The sequence below is a fragment of the Populus nigra genome, chromosome 8, assembly GCF_951802175.1.
Source record: "Populus nigra chromosome 8, ddPopNigr1.1, whole genome shotgun sequence".
NCBI lineage: Eukaryota > Viridiplantae > Streptophyta > Magnoliopsida > Malpighiales > Salicaceae > Populus > Populus nigra.
In genome coordinates, this window is record NC_084859.1 from 4,376,183 (window position 1) to 4,397,068 (window position 20,886).

Below are 20,886 nucleotides of genomic sequence, written 5' to 3' on the forward strand. Positions count from 1 at the left end.
GTGATGTGGTTGAAAGTGCTTTTCTTTTAAAAAAATAATAATCAAATTGATGCTTCTTAGGTGATTTTCAATGGTTTTTGACGTCCTCGTATAAAAAAAAATCGAAAATCACCTAAGAAAGCAATCTATTTGATGCCTTTTCAGACAATAAGTCTTTTGGAAAGCACCCCAACCGCAGTACCAAATAGTCCGTGGTTTCTAATGGGGTATAAGTATGACTTTAAGTGTGAAAACCTCAGCTTATGGCTTTAAGGATTCTCCGTTTTGAATTATATGAAGATTCGTGTATTCTATTTCTGTTATCATTAGCTTGTATGGGAAACTCGCACAGATCGATATGGCATGGAACTTTTGAGCTGTTAGTTGTTTTAAAGGTTATACATGCTTATGTATTTACTGTAAGATATGTAATCTGTAATCTTTAATTTGTGCTCCAAAACTAATTCGTGTAAGTTTGATTTTCAGAAAAGAGCGATGGTTGCTGTTCTACTCACCTTATTGACGGAGATGGTATGTTTAATGATACTGGATTAGAACAATTAATCAAGGAAGTGAGATTGGGGGAATGCGGATTGTCATATGCTATAGTCTCCATTATGGGCCCACAAAGTAGTGGTATGAACCTTTTTCGTTCATTGATGAGTTAACCTTTTGTTTATTTCTCTCTGGTTGTCCTTATTTTTGTTTAATTAAAAGATTTTCATTCTGTGATCTGATTTGCCAAATGGCTTTGCACTAGAAGCTAGAACAGTATGATTTATCCTGTAAAGAAGGCAAGAGAAGGTTTTGATTTTGAGACTCAGTGCTGCACTTTTTGAAATGTAGTCAACCTGGAATAATTAACAGCATAGCTGGTATATTTAATTCGAATTTGAATATTGTTCTATCTAGTTTTATCAAACTGTCCCTGGTTTTAGTTCAATTCAACTTCCACCGCCTTTCCAGTTTTATTGGCTAATAATTTACACCTGTTATTAATGGCCCGTGTTGCCTGAAGAGTTTTACATTGTTTTATTTGGACTGGACAGGGAAGAGCACTTTGTTGAATCATTTGTTTGGTACCAGCTTTAGAGAGATGGATGCTTTTAAAGGAAGGCACGTTCTTGCATTGCTCTCTCCAATTTGATTATCTTTTATTGCACTTTTTCCTTGAACATGAAAAACTTTCTGGAATTGCTAAAGCCTGATAGGTTCCATTTATTTTCAGGTCTCAAACCACTAAGGGAATTTGGTTGGCAAGATGTGCTGGTATTGAACCCTGTACTCTTGTAATGGATTTGGAGGGAACTGATGGAAGAGAACGTGGAGAGGTGCCTTTATTATCATTTTTGAAATAACTTCACTTGCATTTCTCCCTCCCTCCCTCTTTCCCTATAGCACCATTTAAAGTTTTCTGGGGTTTTCAGTTCTCTGTAATCTTTTTATACCTTGTTTAAATTGTAAATTCATTTTGTATTACACAAATGCAGCCATGTTCTAAAACTGGTTATATTATATTACCTTCTTAGATACTCAGCTCTCCATTCCTCTGCTCTATATTCATGAAACTTTTTTCAGTATAGAATGAGTAAATTAATTCTCAAAAATTTGCAGTGAACTTCTGAATCCAAAAATCAGTAGAGTATGCACTTTTAACCTAAAACGTGCTTTGGCTGACAACAATACCTTTTTGTTCATGAACACATCCTTGAGCTGCCTTCTTTGAATTTTTTGAAGATTTATGCACATATGATCCCTCCAGTAGTCTACCAGAATGGTTTGTCAGTTATGGTTAGGGTTGTAATTGTATTGGCTGCATTTAGATATATAATTTGGAGTTGTTTGATTAAGATTTTATCGATGTAGATTTGGAAATGCTGAGCATTACATTAGTGAAATTATTTCTCGTCGGATGTAAGTGAACAATCCTCTAGTCAAGGGTCAAAGAAATGGACAGGAGGGAGACTGTCTTTTTGTTGTATGTTAGCAAAACCTGCCCAATATATTGACTTGCATTGAGAGAAATAGCACATTAAAGGGTCTTCCTGAAAGAGAGTTTTTTCTTCTCAAGAAACACTAAATGGAACAGTATATTGCTGTTTGCTTTCTCTTATCTAGTGTTCTTCTCTTCATTTTTAGGATGATACAGCATTTGAGAAACAGAGTGCCCTTTTTGCCCTTGCTGTCTCAGATATAGTATTGATTAACATGTAAGATCTCTATCTTGCACTGGACATAAATTCTTCATGTTTCTTATAATGTTTAGGTTTTCCATAATTTGATACATAACCTTTCTAAGAAATATTTATCTAGGTGGTGTCACGATATTGGTCGTGAGCAAGCTGCAAATAAGCCTCTTTTAAAGACTGTATTTCAGGTAACCTTGCTTGTGCTGTCTGCAAACCTTCAATATGGATTTTATAAAGTTCCCATGGTTTTGGAACTTGATGGGCTTGTTTGCTCTCAGGTCATGATGCGATTATTCAGTCCACGCAAAACAACTTTGATGTTTGTCATACGTGACAAAACAAGGGTGTGTTTCTCTCCTTCATGCTAGTTAATGTTGTGGCTTGACTGTTCTTTTACTTGTATCCATTATGTTGATCTTTGGTTGTTTGCAGACACCATTGGAGAATTTAGAACCTGTTCTAAGAGAGGACATTCAGAAGGTAAATAAAACCATGCTTTCCTTATTTACTGAATTATGGTATTGTCTTTAACCTTTTTTCTTCTATGTAACTGCAGATATGGGACTCTGTTCCCAAGCCAGAAGCTCACAAGGAAACTCGATTGAGTGAATTCTTTAATGTGAGATGTCATGCTTTTGTCTGAACTTGTTTTTGAAATGTCCTTTTCTAGAAGGGAGAGATGTGGAACATTGATATTTGACTTTGCAATATTTCTGATAAATGATGGCCAGGTTGAAGTTGTTGCTCTTTCTAGTTATGAAGAAAAAGAAGAGCAATTCAAGGAGCAGGTAGAGAAAATATGTTTCTTGCTCTTTGTGTTGCATGCAAATTAGATGGATGTTAGTATCCAGTCATTCCATTTTAAAGTCCTTGCATTTCAAAGTTTAAATGTATCACACTCGTTGCCTACCATCTGGATTCTAGTTTGTGATCTAAACATTGAGCTGGAACTTAGCTAGCATACCTTTGTTATTTGATAGACTTCTTCTTGTCAATGAAGGTTGCTAGTTTGAGACAGCGATTTTTCCATTCTATTGCACCTGGTGGGCTCGCAGGAGATCGTAGGGGTGTAGTTCCTGCTTCAGGTTTCTCTTTCAGTGCACAGGAAATCTGGAAAGTTATTAAGGAAAATAAGGACCTTGACCTTCCTGCCCACAAGGTAATTTGGTGAATATTTATTTAGCAGAGGATTAGAGTAAGTACATCCACATTTTATTAATGCCATATGTGACCCCAATAATCCTTTCCACAAGGTAATTTCGTGAATATTTACTTAACACAAACATGGAACAAGTACATCCATATTTTGTTAATGCCATTTTCAACCCCCATATTCTTGCAGGTTATGGTTGCTACTGTACGCTGTGAAGAAATTGCCAACGAAAAATATGGTAGTTTTGTTGCAAATGAGGTATAGGCTTTTAAAGTATTCTGTCATCCTTTCTTTTCTTATTTCCACTTCTTATCTCTTGATCTTATCCTTCCTGGGAGCATTGACACTGATAAAATATGGTTTATTATCTCCCACAGAAGTGGTGTCAAATGGAAGAGGCTGTAGAATCTGGTCCAGTCTCTGGCTTTGGAAAGAAGCTTAGTGCAATTCTAAATATTAGTTTGTCTGAGTAAGTGCTTTTCCTTGTGCAATATGTAAATTTACAGTGGCTCTGCTACTGATGTGTTCCGGTGTAGGGTTAGCATACAGCTTTAGAAACTGCCTTAAGCTTTGGCAGATATGATGTAACTTGGGTGAAAAACTGAAAGCTATATCTCTATTTTTGCAAGGTGCTTATATGCCGGTGGCTTTGTGCTTAGTTCCACATGTATCATCCAACAAGAGTGTATTAGAAATTTAGAAGCATTGTTAGATTCTAATGGAATTTATTTTCATTAGAATCCTAATAAAAGTGGTGAACAAGATGACTACTGCACGGGTTCATACTCTAATAAAGCTGATTAGATTATTTTTCTGGTTGATGAAGGGATGGTTGGGTTGACTTCTTGATTATAACGGATCAGATTTCATACCTTGTTATTATCTGTTGCTTTCAGAATTTCTTTTTACCTTACCACAACAACTTGTTTTAAGCTGGCCATTTCACTTTTTATGTGCCATGAAATAGAGTTTCTTATGATTCTAGGTAGATCTGCTTCATCTTTGGTTGCATCTTTAACTCAATTTTCTCTACTTTGTCATTATCTGGGATCCTTTTATTCAGTACTTGTTCTATGGCTTAAGATATGCATTAAAAACCTTGTTGATTTGGTTATCATAAATAATGGCCTTTTTAATTCTAGGTATGATGCTGAAGCTATTTATTTTGACGAAGGAGTAAGATCTGCAAAGCGAAAGCAGCTTGAGGAAAAATTGCTCCAAGTAATCAGTCTCTCAAGAGTTTTTTCCTTTTTTCTTTTAAAATTTTATGGCAGTTGTTTTGATTGATGAAAAACTGAGATATTGCCATAAAATTGAGAACTTAGGATATTGAAGTACAGTCAATGCCTGTCGATTTGGAACTAAAAGCATGTCAATATTTAGGCTACTAATTCTTTTGATTTGTGTATAAACTATTAACATGATCATTTTACATTCCAGAAAAGTGGCCACCAATAGTCACATTAATATGGAATCAGAATCAAACTAATTTATGTTAATACTTAGTTAATTTGAGTTGTATATTAGAATGTATGGACAACCTTGAATGCATAAGCATGTGACTGCATAGGGATCAACAGAGGTGGCTGGATGAGTTCTTACGGCTTGATAACAAACCTTTTATATGATTGCTCTCTTATTACATCAAAGCATTCAATCCAAAAAACTCAAGCTAGTTGGCAGAGAGGCTTGTGTATCATGTCTAGTTATTCTTTATGGCAGTGAGAATTGTTTGCACATAAGAAGATTAGATGTATGAAATACAAAGTATGATCGATAAGTGATTGGTAAGAAGGTGGAAATGCACCTGATTGAGGATAGGTTGAGGGAGTGCATTTTGAGATGGTCTGGTCATGCGTAGATATACGGATGCATTGGTGTAGAACATTGATTGACTGCGTGTCCTTGGAGTAAAGAAGGGGTGGGATGGAAATGTGGGCTGAAATGGTGAAAGAAGATATAGTATTAAAATATATTAAAGCATGTTCGTGCTCATAACATAATGGATATTAGTTTCCTTATTGGCCACTCAATTCATGTGCTCTGAGGATTGTATTTGCAGAGTGCTGTTTTTGGATTTCTATCTTCTGCAGCTTATTTGTAGCAGTTTCAACTGTTTTCTTATGTTTGATATCAAATTATGAATAATTAATCTGGTTAGCTGTCTTCTTGTGCTTTGTAGCTTGTCCAACCAGCACATCAATCCATGTTGGGTCATATAAGGTCTGGAACTCTTGAAAAATTCAAGGAAGCATTTGATAAAGCTTTGAATGCAGGAGAAGGGTTCTCTTTGGCTGCTCAAACTTGCACTCAGTCTTACATGGCTCAATTTGATGAATGGCGTGCAGGTATGATTACATGACTTAAATACATTTTGCCATTTCATTTTTAGCTTTGATGATGTAGAAAAACAAGGCTTAGAAAACAAAGCTGTCAAACAAGTGGGAAGAAACTTTATCACACTTTATTCTCAGGGGAAAATAATATCGAATTGCTGTTGCATGATTAGAAGCACATATAAGCAGCCTTTTGTTTAACTAGCTATACTGTCTGGGCTCAATAAAGTATAACTTCTCTTTGAAATACTATAATCACAGATGCTGTCATTGAACAAGCAAACTGGGACACATCCAAAGTGCGGGATAAGCTACGTCGTGATATAGATGCACATATTGCTTCTGTCCATGCTGCCAAACTCTCTGAACTTACTTCTTCGTTTGAGGTACAATTTTTCTATGATTATCCTTTCTTGCTTCTGTGTGTGCCAGCTTCATTTTCTAATTGTCTTCAAGTGAAGATAAGTTAAAACTAATATGGAAAAATGCTCAAGGAATATGGTTGTGCTTGAAGTTTAGTCTTTGCAGGTCAACAATTAAAATGATTGTCATATTGTTTCACGCATTCTGGATTTTATATGTTGTGAAATCTTGTTAGACACCGATATCTTATCAATAAAGTTGGGTGTGGTGAATGACAATGGTCACATGGTTTGGACTTTCTCACAAAAGAAACTCAGTGTCTATATATGTGTGCTAAACAAATTTTCTTGACCTGCAGGAAAAACTAAATGCGGCATTATCAGGGCCTGTTGAAGCTCTTTTAGATGGAGCTAATAGTGAGACATGGTCAGCCATAAAGAAACTTCTGCTACGTGAGACAGAATCAGCTGTTGCTGGGTTCTGTAATGCAATCTTTGGTTTTGACATGGATGAACAATCTAAGGACAAATTAATTGCAAGTCTGGAGAATTATGGAAGAGGTGTCGTTGAGGCAAAAGCAAGAGAAGAATCTGGAAGGGTCATGATCCGTATGAAAGACAGGTAACAACCCATTGCAATTTTTCAACTAAGTTATTTGTTTTGTTTCATATCCATCTTATGGAGAGTGAATGTAAACTTTGCATGCAGGTTTTCAATGTTGTTTAGCCATGACTCTGATTCAATGCCACGAATTTGGACCGGAAAGGAAGACATTCGAGCAATTACCAAAACTGCTCGCTCTGCAGTATGATCAATACATATTTCAACAAATGTTGATTCTCAAGTTTTGTTTTGAATATGGATCTCAACTAATTTCATTTGTTAAACTTTGCCAGTCTTTGAAGTTGTTATCTGTAATGGCTGCAATCCGTCTGGATGATGATGTTGACAATATTGAGACTACATTATCGTCTGCTTTGATGGATGCAAAGAACAATGCTGCTGTTAAAGACAGAAGTATCATACCATTTGACCCACTGGCCTCAAACTCTTGGGAAAAGGTGACCTTTCGTATTGCTGAGCTTTTTCCTGGTGTTTATGTTAACATATCTTCAAATTTGCTTGTTATTGTTGTAGAAAGAGTATGTAATCGAAATTCAAGAAATGAATTTTGTGGACCTTATACTAGATCATTTTTCTAGGATCAATTCTCTAAAACTCCTGAAAGTTTTTTAGTTTATTTGCAACTCTTGTGAACTTTTTTATATCAGTTTACAGATGACATTTGCATGAATGAGGTCTGCCATTCTAAGTTAAGTGTTTGATCAATGAATCTCTTTAATTCTGCATTTCAAGAAGATGGTGGAACTTGTGATAGTGGATCCCATAGATAGTGCACACATAGGCCTGTAGCTATGAATGGGTTTGTCATGCTGGTGCAGATGCTATATGTCAGATCTCTACAAATGCATTTCTCTTTGATAAATTAATTGGGAATTGCCTGATGGATATTGTAAGTACATACTGGCACCGTAGTATTGAGTGATCATTGCTTTAGACCTCTCCCTTGATTTTGCACGCACTGATACCATTAGACTCTTCTTTACTTACCACAAAACACCTTTTATACTTGGAACTGGTTTTGCTACTGCAGATTCCATCCTCAAGGACATTGATCACACCTGTCCAGTGCAAATCTTTGTGGAGGCAATTCAAGACAGAGACAGAGTACACTGTTACACAGGCCATTTCTGCACAGGTATGGTATCCTTGCATATCATTAGGTTTGCAAATTTATTTTATGTTTTCACAGTTGTCTTTAGATTATGATTGTCAACATAGAGATGGAACATAATGTACACCTTTTTTGCATTTTCATGTTTGCTAAGCTGTGCTTGGGATAAGGCATGTCCAAAGAAATAGAACTTGAGAACCTAGTCCTGACTGGTCAGTTGCATGAAATGCTGTACATTTAGTGATATCTGGTTCTTAAGAGTGCAGATTATCAAGTTTGTATAAGATGACAACATTTTACAGGATGTGGCAGGTGCAGTGGCACAAAAGTATGACTAGGCTTCATCTCACGGCCTTTAGATAACTGTATGAATATCACTATTAAAGTGTTGCCACCATATCGAGCAATTTAATGGCTTTACATTTGGTGTTGCAGTCAAAACCCTTATGCTGCGGCATTGAGTGTTTTATGTGCTGTAAATGTTATATTGCTAATTCTTGGAATTTGATTATTGTGCTATTATAGTTGATGAGATAAATGGGTAAATGGCCATATCAAATATCTGCTGTTTCTGGTAGTTTACACGCGCGCACTCATCTACAGTGTGGATGCTTTGTTAATCTATTCACTTTTTTCAATTTTCAGGAAGCCCACAAACGTAATAACAACTGGTTACCACCCCCATGGGCAATCCTCGCCCTGGTTGTGTTAGGATTTAATGAGTTTATGACACTTTTGAGGTAACATGGTTGTGGAATTAGATATTTTTGGTGACAGATTATATCCCTTGTTTGCTGATATTATTTCTTTTGGCATTCTTTACTGTTGCAGAAATCCTTTGTATTTGGGTGTCATCTTTGTAGGTTTTCTACTCGCTAAAGCCCTATGGGTGCAGTTAGACATTTCAGGCGAATTCCGCAATGGTGCTGTAAGTGTCAAACCGCAATCTCATAGTTTGGTTCTGATTTTCCATGCATGTCTTGCTTTTGACAAGCTCCTTTTACCCTCGAAACTATATCACCAAACTCTCCATACTGACTCTTAAAAGTTTTGCACTTGTTCAAATTACTCGTTGAGTATGCTTTCTAAACACTCCCTCCCTGTCTGCATGTTCACAGCTTCCGGGGCTTCTTTCCTTATCTTCAAAGTTCGTTCCCACTATCATGAATCTTCTCAAAAGACTAGCAGAAGAGGGGAAGCAACCTGCGACTGCAGATCCTCAGAGAAATGCAACAAAAAGTTTTCAGAATGGATCAAGCTCTTTTAGTGATTCCTCATCAAGCGCTTCCTCTAGTGTTACATCACCAAAACAAGGGACCGAGTACTCGAACACCTTGAAAGATGACTAGGTGGTGGGGAACAGCTGTCTTGTTGGAAAAGCATTTTAGTTTCTCTGTTTGAATATGCCAGCATTCTGCTCGCATCATGGTGGGTTGCATGTGTATGGTCCACGATTTTGAACTCTTGCAAGCATGTGAGATGAACAGATTTTGAAGGCATTAATTTTTGTGTAAGTGCCGCATACAGGAGGGTGCTGGTTTATTGTGAGAAAGCCCCCATTGAATAGTTCTTCATGTATCAACCCTAGGTGTTCCTTTTGTTTGTTTATTTTTCGGGGACAAGCTACATCTTATCTAAACATTGGTCGTGGTTGATTCTACTGGCTCGTATTCAATCTTGTCTTTGTGAGAATTGTGACGCTGTTTCTGTTTGGCTTGTATCCTTTGCACTCTCTGTTTCTTTTTTGCTCTATTTCAAATGAGGGGAAAAAAAAGGAAAGAAAGGCATTGGGTTTTGGAACAGGAAATGCAATTGATAATGATTGCTTTTATATTATTTCTTGGTTGTCAAAGGGCTTCATAATATATCAATGGCGGATGCAGGGCATGAAGTTTATATATATATATATATATATATATATATATATATATATATTATTATTATTTGCACTCGTTTTTTCATGATAAAGACAGACATGTTCATGCATGGAGACCGGTTCCCGTTAGTGGCAGGCAGGCCGACTGTCCTGCAAATGTGAATTCAATAAATCTCACCAGTCAGTGGGACCAAATGTCATTTGATTGTGACATGCAGACCAATAAGGGCATAAATCTCATTTAAGAAAATAATCACAAGAAATTCATTAATGGTGGTTCACCTAAGCTAATAAATAAAAAGTATAAAAATTAAATTTCACATCAAATATAATGAACTAAAATATTAGAAGATATAATTAAAAAAAAAATTATCAAGAAAATAATATAAAATACTAAGGAATATAATTGAAAAAGATATTTTAATTAAGAGAATGATTAAAAAAAATATAACAATCAAAAGAACAAGAACTAGATCTGAAAGGATAAATAAATAAATAAATGAGGGTTAAATAGAAAGAAAATATAAATTCTATGAATTATTTAAAATAAAAAATAATAATAAAAAGAACAGAAATTAAATTTTTAAAAAATAAAAATTAAAAGGTTATTTTGAAAATGTACTAAGAAGAAGAGAGGAAAGAAGGGAGGAAAAAGACACCTGGTAATTAAAACACCCAACTTTTTTTTTTAAATAAATTAATATTTTATATATTGCTAAATACTAAATTGTCCTTGATCAGACTTGGTAATTACAAAAAAAAAGACAAAAAAAACCTTGACCCATGTCAAAAACAATCTAAATTCAAGGGCATTGCAGTAATTTTATTGTGTATTTGAAATGAAAAAAACATAAATGCCCTTTCCTGCCAGTTCATTATTTTTTTAAATCCAAATGGCATATTAGTTATTTTATTGTGTAAATAAATAGAAAAAATTGGAATGTAGAATTTTAAAATAAAAAAAGAAATGTTTTTTGGAAAATTAAAAAAAAAACAAGGTGACAGCGAAGCACCATAAACTTTTTCAATTCTTTTAGTATAATTGAAGAATGAATTTGGAAGAAGAAAAAAAGAAAAGTAGAATTAAAAAAAAAGGTTTGAGAAATTTAAAAAAAAAACTAAGGTGTTGTTCATATGAATAATAAAACATCACAAACTTTCTTAATTGTTTTAGTAGAGAGAATAATAACTTAATAAAACTGATTTTTGATTTTAGAAGTTATTTCTTACAATAATTTATGATAAAAATAAGTTAAGTTGGCTATATATTTAGTGAAAATTTACTCCAAACAACTTTATAGGTGAAGGAAAGTAGTATAAGTTAAAAGGCCAATAATTTTAACTTCGAATCTTAATTTGGTTTCGTAATAAGTTTTTTTTTTATTAAAGTCAAAAGTTAATTTTAATGAAATATATTTATGATTGTGATATGAGCAAAATTTAAAAATCAATTGAAATCAATTGTCAAAATCATGTCATAGTAACCTTTATCAATATCATGATTAAGAGTTCTCAAAGTTTATGAAAAATAACTTTTGAATTGAATCATAATCTTTGTTTTTCATAAATAATTTATAATAAAAATAAGTTAAATGAATTTAAATTATAATTATTTGTGGTAAAGATAAAAATAACTTTTTAAAAGATATAATGTAATATAATTATATTATAAAGGTCCTGTCATTTCAATCCGAAATGCCAAGGTCTTTTTCGTTTTGATTCTAAATATTTTTTTAGAATTTTCTTGTTTTAAAAAAAACTATTCAAATTTAATTTTGTTTTTGTTTTTTTCTTTCAATTTCATCGTTCAATATTTAATTTACTAGGTATTGAATTTCATAATTTATTTTCTATAAGGTTATCACAATTTCATTAGTTGAGTTGCGAGTTTTGCGAGTTAGCTGCGTTGTATCGAGTTTATTTTTTTTGATCTTTTTTTAATTGAGTATTTTTTTTCAATTTTATCCTTTAATATTTGATTGATTAGGAATTGAACTTTATAATTTTTTTATTTTCTTTCTATGGAGTTCTCCCATTCTCTTGATCCGGGTTTGGCAGGTTAACCTGGTTTGACTCGAGGTATTTTTGTCATTTTTATTTGATTTCTTTTTTAACCTAATCCTTCAATATTAGGTTGATTGAGAATTGTGTTTTATAATTTTTTTTATTTTTTTCTATGGGGTTATTATAATTTTATAACTCAGGTCACAAGTTAGGCCAATTGACTCAAGTTTTTTTGTTCTTTTTTTAGTTGATTTTTTTATTTTATCAGTATTGGGTTAATTGAGAATTAAATTTTATAATTTATTTTAGTTTGTGTTCTATGAGTTTATCCTGATCTTATGATTCGAGTCACGAGTTTGGCCAGTTGGTTCAGATGGTTTTTTGTGTCATTTTTTAATTGATTTTTTTTTTAATTTCATCTTTCAACATTGAATTGATTGAGAATTGAGCTTTATAATTTATTTTCACTTGCTTTTTATGAGATTATCCTGATTTTATAACCCAGGTTCAACAGGTTAAAGCGGGTTGACTTAACTCATTTTTTAGTTGAATTTTGTTTTTAATTTTATCCTTCAACATTAGGTTTCTTGAGAATTGGATTTAATACTTTCTTTTTTCTTTTCTTTCTATAGGGTTATCATGATTTATTGCCCTAGGTAGAGGATTTGACAAGTTAACCCGAGTTGATCTAATATGTTGTCGTTTCCATATATATATTTTTAAATATTGTCTTGATTTTTTTAATCAAACTATATTTTAATTAGTTGTTCGGGTTGTTTTTGAACTTGTCAAGTCGACCAAATCATATTAGATCAATCCCTATGTAGTTTAATTTTTTTTCCTACTAAAAAATACATTAACAACATATGAATATTTTTTTAAGTAAAAAAAAATTGATATAATCTCAACATATATATATATATATATATATATATATATATATATATATATAAGTCTCGAGAATTGAGTAAATTAATTGATATGACTTGTGCAAGTATGAAATAAAAAAATCTGAATTTTGACGAAAAATTATAAACCGGCTAATTTTCCAGATGTGTTTCCTGAGGAGTTGCCTGGGTTACCTCCTGAAAAGGAAGTGGAAGTCTCAATTGATATAATTCCCGGGTCGGCCCCTATAGCTCAGTCGCCCTATAGGATGACACCTGCGGAACTAGTTGAATTGAAGATACAGCTGCAAGAATTGTTGGAAAAAGGATTTATACGTCCTAGTAGTTCACTTTGGGGAGCTTCAGTGTTATTTGTAAAAAAGAAAGATGGAACTCTAAGGCTTTGTATTGATTATCGGCAGCTTAATAAGGTGACGGTGAATAATAAATATTCGTTGCCACAGATAGATGATCTTTTTGATCAACTCAAAGGAACCAGGGTGTTTTCAAAAATAGACCTAAGGTCAGGATATTATTATTAATTGCATCTTGATTATTGGACAATACCTGTTTTTTTTTTGTGATGCGTTGTTTGGGAAAGAGGTCCAAGATGATTGGACCATGATTATGATATGAATTGTGATAGGAATGAAGATGTCGATAACTTGGTATAGTCCCGTTACAAGGGAAACTCTGTCGAAATTTTTTTGAAAAAAAAATAAAATAAAAATTACACCACATAAAATTTTACACTTTTAAATAATTACATTTTTTTTTGGGATGTGACAGATATGGTAAGAAATACTAAAACATAATGGATTTTACTGTTTTTTTCATGGTGGGGCAAGACTTAGTTGCACTGTGGACCACTACAATATAGCTAAGTTAACCCTTCTTTTTTTTAGTCCTTGAAAAACTATTTGAATTCCATCACTTAACTTTCTTTTTGAATTTTATCCTCCCACATTATATTGATAATTTTGAACCTAATAATGTTTTTCATTTTGGTCCTATAACATGTTTTCTAATGTCAAAAAATGTTCAACATGCATTAAATTGATGCTCAATTTTGCAAAATAGAATTTATTTTTATCAATTAAAAAAATTAAAACAATAACGACTGAATTTAACATTGAAAAACAACCCCTTTTTTCTTTTTCTTTTTTTACAATTCATAGGACGCAAACAATACATTTTAGTTCTAAAAGTTTTTACTTTTTCTCTTTTGGTCCTTCTGTTTTGAGGGTCTATGATTCAGTCCTAAACTTCATTTTTCAAAAATATTTCAATCCTTAAAATATGAGGGGAAATAGAGAGTTGTTGAAAATTAGAAAAGGAAAGAGAAAATGGTTAGGCAACCACATTTTGATAAACAATAATTTGTACATATCGTGAAAAGTAAATCAAAGGAAGCCAAGTTAATTTTTATTAGTTTAGATTTTGATTTATTAGGGTGATCGTAGGCTTTTTTGGTGTTTGAAATGAGTTTTTTTTAGGTTTTAGGATGTGTGTGTGTGTGAAGAATTATGGTCATCGGCCGTTGAAAGGAAAACAAAGGCATGTGGGCCTCGGTTCTAGGCCCATGCACACTTGGTTTTTTTTCTTGGGCCAGGTGCATGTGGCCTTTTCTTAGATATCCCTTTATTTTTTATTTTATTTTATATTTTATATTTAAAAACAAAATTTGACTCTTTAATTATGGACAATAATTAAGCTGAATCTGATAGACATCACCTTGATCTGGATGGGTTGATATTTTAAGGATAATTACCATACTCGATGTAGTGACAAAACTAGAGGGCTAGGAACCTGCAATATATATATGTAACCTAGCTTAAAAATATATGTTATTAAAAAATAATTGTTAAATAAAAAAATAAAAGACCTAGTGACACGATTAAATGATTGATGTCTTATCCCAAGTGCAGGAATGTCGAAGTAATAAATAACCCAGTAAAACCGAGATCAAACCATATGGAGGTGAACTACATAAAATTATAAATAACAAATAAAAAGAAGTTGAAGAGAACTTTTGAGATGTGATATTGATATAAATATTAATCAAAGATAAAAATAATTATCAAGGTTAGAGGATCCACTAATAGTATTAGAAATAAGTATAGTTTAAACTCTTTTTATTAATTAACTGGAAATCACACACAAATAAGGTTCCAATTGGATGATTTATTCTTAATAATTCATTATAAATTTTTAACATGATCATATTAATTATCTTATTTTAGTTACACCATACTTTTAAATATTGTCAGGAATTCATGATGTTAACTTATGTTAACAACAAATCAAGTTCCTTTCATAACACATGTGTCGGTTATACCATACAGTAATAGGCTATAAAAGTGCAAAGTATTTGTTGTACCAAGGATTGTACAACACAAATCTAGATTAATCATTTAACAAGTAAGGTATTAAGAATTAGTAAGATAAAAAGATAAGACATGTTAATAACAAACTTTATTAGATATAAACATTGAAGTCCATGTTGAGTTTCTATTATACATATTCTAACACCATTAGTGAAACCTTTTTACCTTGACATAATAAACTTAGCTAAACATTGTGAAGAAGAGAAACATAAATAAACTAGATAAGAACATAATTATGATGAAAAGCAAAAACAAGAGATTAATGAAATCAAAACTTAAACATTACAAAAACACAAAGAAAGAAAGCAAGAATATGATCTTGATATGAAAACCAAAATGTCTAAATGTATGACAAATGCCTCATTTTATAGGCTAAAATTCAAAACTATTGATTTGATGACTAATTATTGAGTGGGTGACCACCTCTTGACTTGGTGACAACCATTATCTTCTTATCTGAATAAAATATCATTGCTAACATCAGAATTTGAACATATAGTCCACATGAAAGTTTTGTAAATTTATCTTAGCTTTCCAACAAAAAAAGAATAAACTCATTTGGACTTCTAGAACTCGAGATATGGGCTGAAAACTGAACAGTGTCTGGGCTGCAGAACAGATTACGACTTCTCTTTTGTTGCTACAATTTGAACTTGCAAACGACCGTTTTGAATATTGGACTTTTCATGAAAGTTTTATGCCTATGTCTTAGCTTTCCATTCATATAAACCAGACCTAAATCTATTTTCTACAGCTCCAGTTATGATCCAATAACCGAATGATATTCCAGTTTGAATTGAACCAACATTTCTTCTTTAAGCTTAGCCCTCTCTTTATCTTTTCACTTTCAATGTTAAACACATCAATCAATCTTTTAAATTGTGAGATATGCATGCATTCAAAATGATCATTTACTATAAATTAAAGATATCTTATGTTATCAGACTTGTTATTATAAAACATGCTTAAGTTAGGGAATTTAATAATACTTTAAGTGTAATATGATGATATAAAACCTTGATAAAAATGCACTTTTAAGTACTAATCACCTAGCTACCAAACTCTCTCTCTTTACATGCCCCATACCAAAAAAGCTTTGTCTTTCCCTCTCTTCTATCATAACAAGGAAACCCAGACTCAAGATTCTTTTTTTTTCCTTGTTTTAACTGTCTCCTTTTGCTTTTGTACTCTATTATTGACATTCTTTTTTATTTTTATATTTGGGTGGGTTGCCATCAATTTTAAATTTTGATTGAGTTTTTATGAATTTGAGTGGAATTAAGGATGCTAATTTCATCAATTTATGGTCTTGATCTTTATTGTTGTTTTTAATTTTGGATCTTGAATTCTCTTAATTAAAGTTTGCCTAATTCATCTGATTTGATTTTATGTTGAACCATGAACAAGACAAGAATAATTGATTTTTTTTAAGAAAAAAAGGAAAAATATTGATGATTCACAACCTAGTTAACCAACTCCATTGTGTAATGTTGAATTAGTGATTGAGCAGCCCTAACCTATTTCAGTTTATGAAGAACCTGCATTCATTATTTAGCAGTCTCCTACTAAAATTATAAGAACTGAACAAAAAAATACTGACACTGCTTATTTAGTTTAAGATCTAGGTAATCGACCTCAAATTTATGAATACATAGTTAATCAACAAGATGAAACTCGAAGGGCATACATTAATTTAGGGTCATATCAACTTTTGATGTCTGAAAATCTGTTGACTGGTAAAAAACACCCTTGTCAATTTCAATCTTATTGGTTCAAAAGTTTTTCCTGTCTTGAATATTTAGAGAAAAATGCTGCATTTTATTTTCCCAGTTATTTATTTGCAACTAAATCAACAGGAAAGCCAAGATAAAAACACATTTATTGTTAAAGAATTTAGTTGTTGAAAGAAAGTTAATGATGAGGAACGATGTGCTTTTTTTTTTTACTCACATGGGAAAATGTTCAAATTCAGTTTATAAATTTGCTGTCAGATGCTTGGAAAATTTTAAAAATTAATCATGTTATATTGAGAAAGTAGTTGAGAGGCAAACTTCTCAAGAAATTATAAATAATAAGCCTCAATAGATATTGTTCATTGGCTCATATTTCAAGCATGTCCATTTAGAGGCCATGATGAATGACCATAATAAAAAAAAAAATTAGGGTAGTTTCTTGAAATAATAAAACTCTTAACTATCATACAATGAACAAATAGGTGTTTTTATTTTAGATTATGATCCACAAAATGCTAAATGCACATCACATTAAATTCAAAAGGAAATTTTTCTTGTTTTTACTATAAATGTTCAGTTTTCAATTCGTCATGAGATTGATGATGCAAAATTTTGTTTGATTGTTCATGAAGCTTGAGATGAGTCCAGAAAAGAGCAAATGACCTTTATTATTAGGTTTCTTGATAAAAATAGATTTATATAAGAAAGTTTTTTTTTTTTTGGATATAATGCATGTTAAAGATACAACCACTTTAACTCTTAAGGAAGAGACTTCCTCTATTTAATCTCATTATAATCTTAATATTCAAAATATTAGAGGTCAAGGGTATGACGATACTAGTAATATGTGTGGAGAGTGGAATGACTTGTAAGCTTTATTCATTAAAGACTACCCTTATGCATATTACATATATTGTTTAGCCTATCAATTACAATTGACTCTAATTGTTGCAGCTAGAGAAATATATGATGTTCACACTTTTTTTCAGAATTTGATTTTTATTATAAACATTGTTAGTGTTTCTTGAAAGCGTAATGATGAATTTTAAGCTTTTCAAGCAACTCAAATTGAACATTTAATTGTTATTGGTGAGATTGAAACAGGTAAATGAGCTAGTCAAATAATTGATTTGCAACTACTCGAAGATAGTAGATGGAGCTCGCACTTCAGATGGATTTACTTATTCTCAACATGGTGATGCAGTTTTTGCAGTTAAGTTGCTAATGTCATTTGAGTTTTTAATATGGGGGTGATCTCACCGTTAAAAAAAATTCAGTAACAATTAAGTATCACTACCAAGTTGATATATTTACAGCTACCATTGATCAATAATTGCAAGAGCTAAATAATAGATTCAGTGAGCAGACAACCGAGCTTCTTATGTTGAGTACAACTATAGATCCAAAAAATGCCTACACATTATTTATTGTTGAAGATATATGCATGCTTGTTGATAAGTTCTATCCTGGAGATTTTTTTTACCATGAAAAAATTCAGTTGAGATTCTAGTTGTAACATTATGAGCTTGATGCACTCAATCATCCAGAGTTAAAAAATTTGTCATCGATTGTAGATTTACGCCAATGATTGGCAGAAAATGAAAAATAAACAATTTATTCACTAATTGACAAATTAATTCAGATTATTTTGACTCTTTATGTTTTAATAACAATCACTAAACAAGCTTTTTTAGCAATGGTGTTGTTAAAATAAAACCTCACAATTAAATGAAGGATGCTTTTCTTTTAGATTATTTGATTGTTTATATATAGAAAAAGACATTGCTGAAAGATTCTAAATATATATGATAATCAATGATTTCTATTCTATGAAAGAACAGTGAACACAATTAAAATAAATAGGTAAGAAACTTTCTTTATTATTTTATTATTATTGTACTTTATTTTGAAAAATTTACCAAACAAAAATAATGCTTTATTTTAGCTAATATTTCTTATAAACTTTGTATGTTTACATTTGATAAATATGAAGACTAATAAAATTAAAGTGGTGGATCCATTATGAAGATTAAATTAATTTTATAATTTTGATTCAATTTGGTATTTCTCTTAGCCCATACAAAGATCGTTCTATGTTTGTAGTAAGTTCTTACATTACTTATCTTGTTTAGTAAATCTTGTATCGTTCTATGTTTTTCTTTGCATAAAACTAAATCATGCAATCTTTTTATATTTTACAATTCATTAATGGTAGATTAGAATAAAAATTTTATGTCTTGTTATAATAGTTTCTCCTCTTGAAAAATTATCCCAACTCTATCTTTGACTCAATGAGTAATAGATAAGTTATGAATTTTTCCAAGCTCAACTTGAAACTCGTCTAAACCTAACTCGAAATATATATTTATATTATATAAACATATTTATTGAATATTTAGATTTTTTTAATATAACATGATATATAAATTAGCATAAAACGCATATATGTATAATATTTATAATTTAATACACACACTTTGAATAAATATATTAACTATTTTGTTTTTTATTAAATAATAAATAATAGTAAAATATAATAGATACTCAAAACTCAAAAGATAATTTATAAATATATAATATTTTTATTCGAAAGGAAATGAATAAAGTATAAATATTAAAAAATCCGACCGTGAAAACTGGTGGAATCCCTATCTCTCTATCCAACACTAATAATGACCGACCCCTCTTATAATTATTGAAGATGACAAGAGATTGTAGATATCTGATAGATAGCTTTCCTTTTGGGTGATCTGTTCCGAAAACAGGAATCTATTCATACAGATCAAACACAATACAATGCCATCTCTGTGCTGTTAGAAGCTTTCTCCAATGGCTGGGAAATGATTTGATCAACCAAGCCAATTTAATTGACACCATCTATTTTTGAAAACAATTAGGAGGATGGGAATTTTGAGAGTTAAGCAGCAGGATGGATGGATATGGATGATTCGCTTCCCATTTACACGCAGATAATGGTTGGTAGGTGAACTTAATGCTTGCAATCTGCTTATTTTTGTGTTTTTTAAGCATACTCATGGAGAGAAAAAAATTATATTGCAGATAATTTGGCCAAATAAAAAGTTCTTAAAAAAGCTAATTTAGTTGCATGGTTTGATTACAGAGTTTTTAATGTTTGAGAGATGTTGTCATGCAAGTAGTGTTTTGATGGCTAGGTGACCAACCACCCTCCTCCGTCGTCGTCGTCGTCGTCGTCGTCGTCCTCCAAAAAGAGAAAAGAAAATAACATCACATACACATAGATATGCACACGAGATTTCATGACAGATACATTCGATATGTGCATATGACCAACCACCCCCGCCCTCCTCCTCCTCCTCCTCCTCCTCCAAAAAAAAAAAAAAGAAAAAAAAAAGGAAAAGAGGTCTTGATTGAGGGTTGCAGTTGTGAGAATTAATGGCACCCATTTTCTTTTGCTTTCCATCAGTCGTGCACGAAAGGTGTTTGTTGCAATGACTTCAAAGTCGTTTCTCACTTTACTTTACTTTCTTTCTTATTTATTGCGAAATAATAAGTAAATATGATATAATGTTGTCATATATAATAATAATAATAATAATAAAAGGTTTTGTTCCTGATCGAAATAAAACATAAGGCTATAATGTTTATTATCACATATAATTGATAAACCTACTCCAATAATTAACTCTGATTTTCTTTTATCGTGTAGTATATGATGTTCCTGATTGATATAATATTATCTATTGTTTTAAAATTCAACTCGATTTAATAGATAAACATGAAACTCAACTTATTTGAACCTGAAACTAAATCATATTTTAAAAAAATTAATAGAAGTTAAAAACTTGACTAGCTAGATAGATTAACTTGATAATTCAATTGTCCTGGCAAGATCTAGTTAAAAATTCAGTTGCAACTCGTTGACTATTTAAAAAAACAAAATAATATTATTTTAATTTATAAAAAAATTAAAAATTACCTGATAATTTAAACAAAATCCATTATTCAGGCGGGATTTAAAAACTCTGCCGCCGTATTTACTTAGGAGGTATTTACTTCGGAGCAAACTCCAGCAATCCATCCAAGAGTCCAATAATGCATGATCTGTCGTCAACAAGTGCTAGAATACAAACAGGTCACCATAAATGTGAGAGATACTCGTCAATCGTCATAACACGCTGGAAAAAAAGTAGAGTTAATAGAGATGGGATTATAATAAAATTACAGAAATAAATTCATATTATTAAATCAGCGTACGCGTCAAC

The 20,886-nt window shown here is 31.7% G+C and overlaps 1 protein-coding gene and 1 long non-coding RNA gene across 2 annotated transcripts; both read left to right on the forward strand.

The window, feature by feature from the left end:
- Positions 1-85: 85 nt before the first annotated feature.
- LOC133701362 (protein ROOT HAIR DEFECTIVE 3-like) lies at positions 86-9,591 on the forward strand. Its single transcript, XM_062125253.1, has 23 exons — positions 86-374; positions 466-615; positions 1,029-1,095; positions 1,208-1,310; positions 2,119-2,189; positions 2,293-2,356; positions 2,447-2,512; positions 2,601-2,648; positions 2,725-2,787; positions 2,900-2,956; positions 3,169-3,327; positions 3,511-3,579; positions 3,699-3,790; positions 4,464-4,542; positions 5,504-5,669; positions 5,919-6,043; positions 6,379-6,641; positions 6,729-6,825; positions 6,917-7,081; positions 7,675-7,779; positions 8,401-8,495; positions 8,587-8,683; positions 8,874-9,591. Exons 2-23 carry the CDS (start codon positions 513-515, stop codon positions 9,102-9,104), a joined length of 2,385 nt encoding a protein of 794 aa, XP_061981237.1. The 5' UTR covers positions 86-374; positions 466-512; the 3' UTR covers positions 9,105-9,591.
- Positions 9,592-19,309: 9,718 nt separating this feature from the next.
- On the forward strand, positions 19,310-20,189 carry LOC133700952 (uncharacterized). Its single transcript, XR_009843490.1, has 2 exons — positions 19,310-19,621; positions 19,764-20,189. It is a non-coding gene; the product is annotated as an uncharacterized LOC133700952 (long non-coding RNA).
- The last annotated feature ends 697 nt before the right edge of the window (positions 20,190-20,886 follow it).

Coding starts and splice junctions, on each gene's coding strand:
- LOC133701362 (XM_062125253.1), top strand. CDS start 513: ATGTTTAATGATACTGGATTAGAACAATTAATCAAGGAAGTGAGATTG. Junction 2,957..3,168: donor AAGAGCAATTCAAGGAGCAG/GTAGAGAAAATA, acceptor TTGTCAATGAAG/GTTGCTAGTTTGAGACAGCG. Junction 6,044..6,378: donor AACTTACTTCTTCGTTTGAG/GTACAATTTTTC, acceptor CTTGACCTGCAG/GAAAAACTAAATGCGGCATT.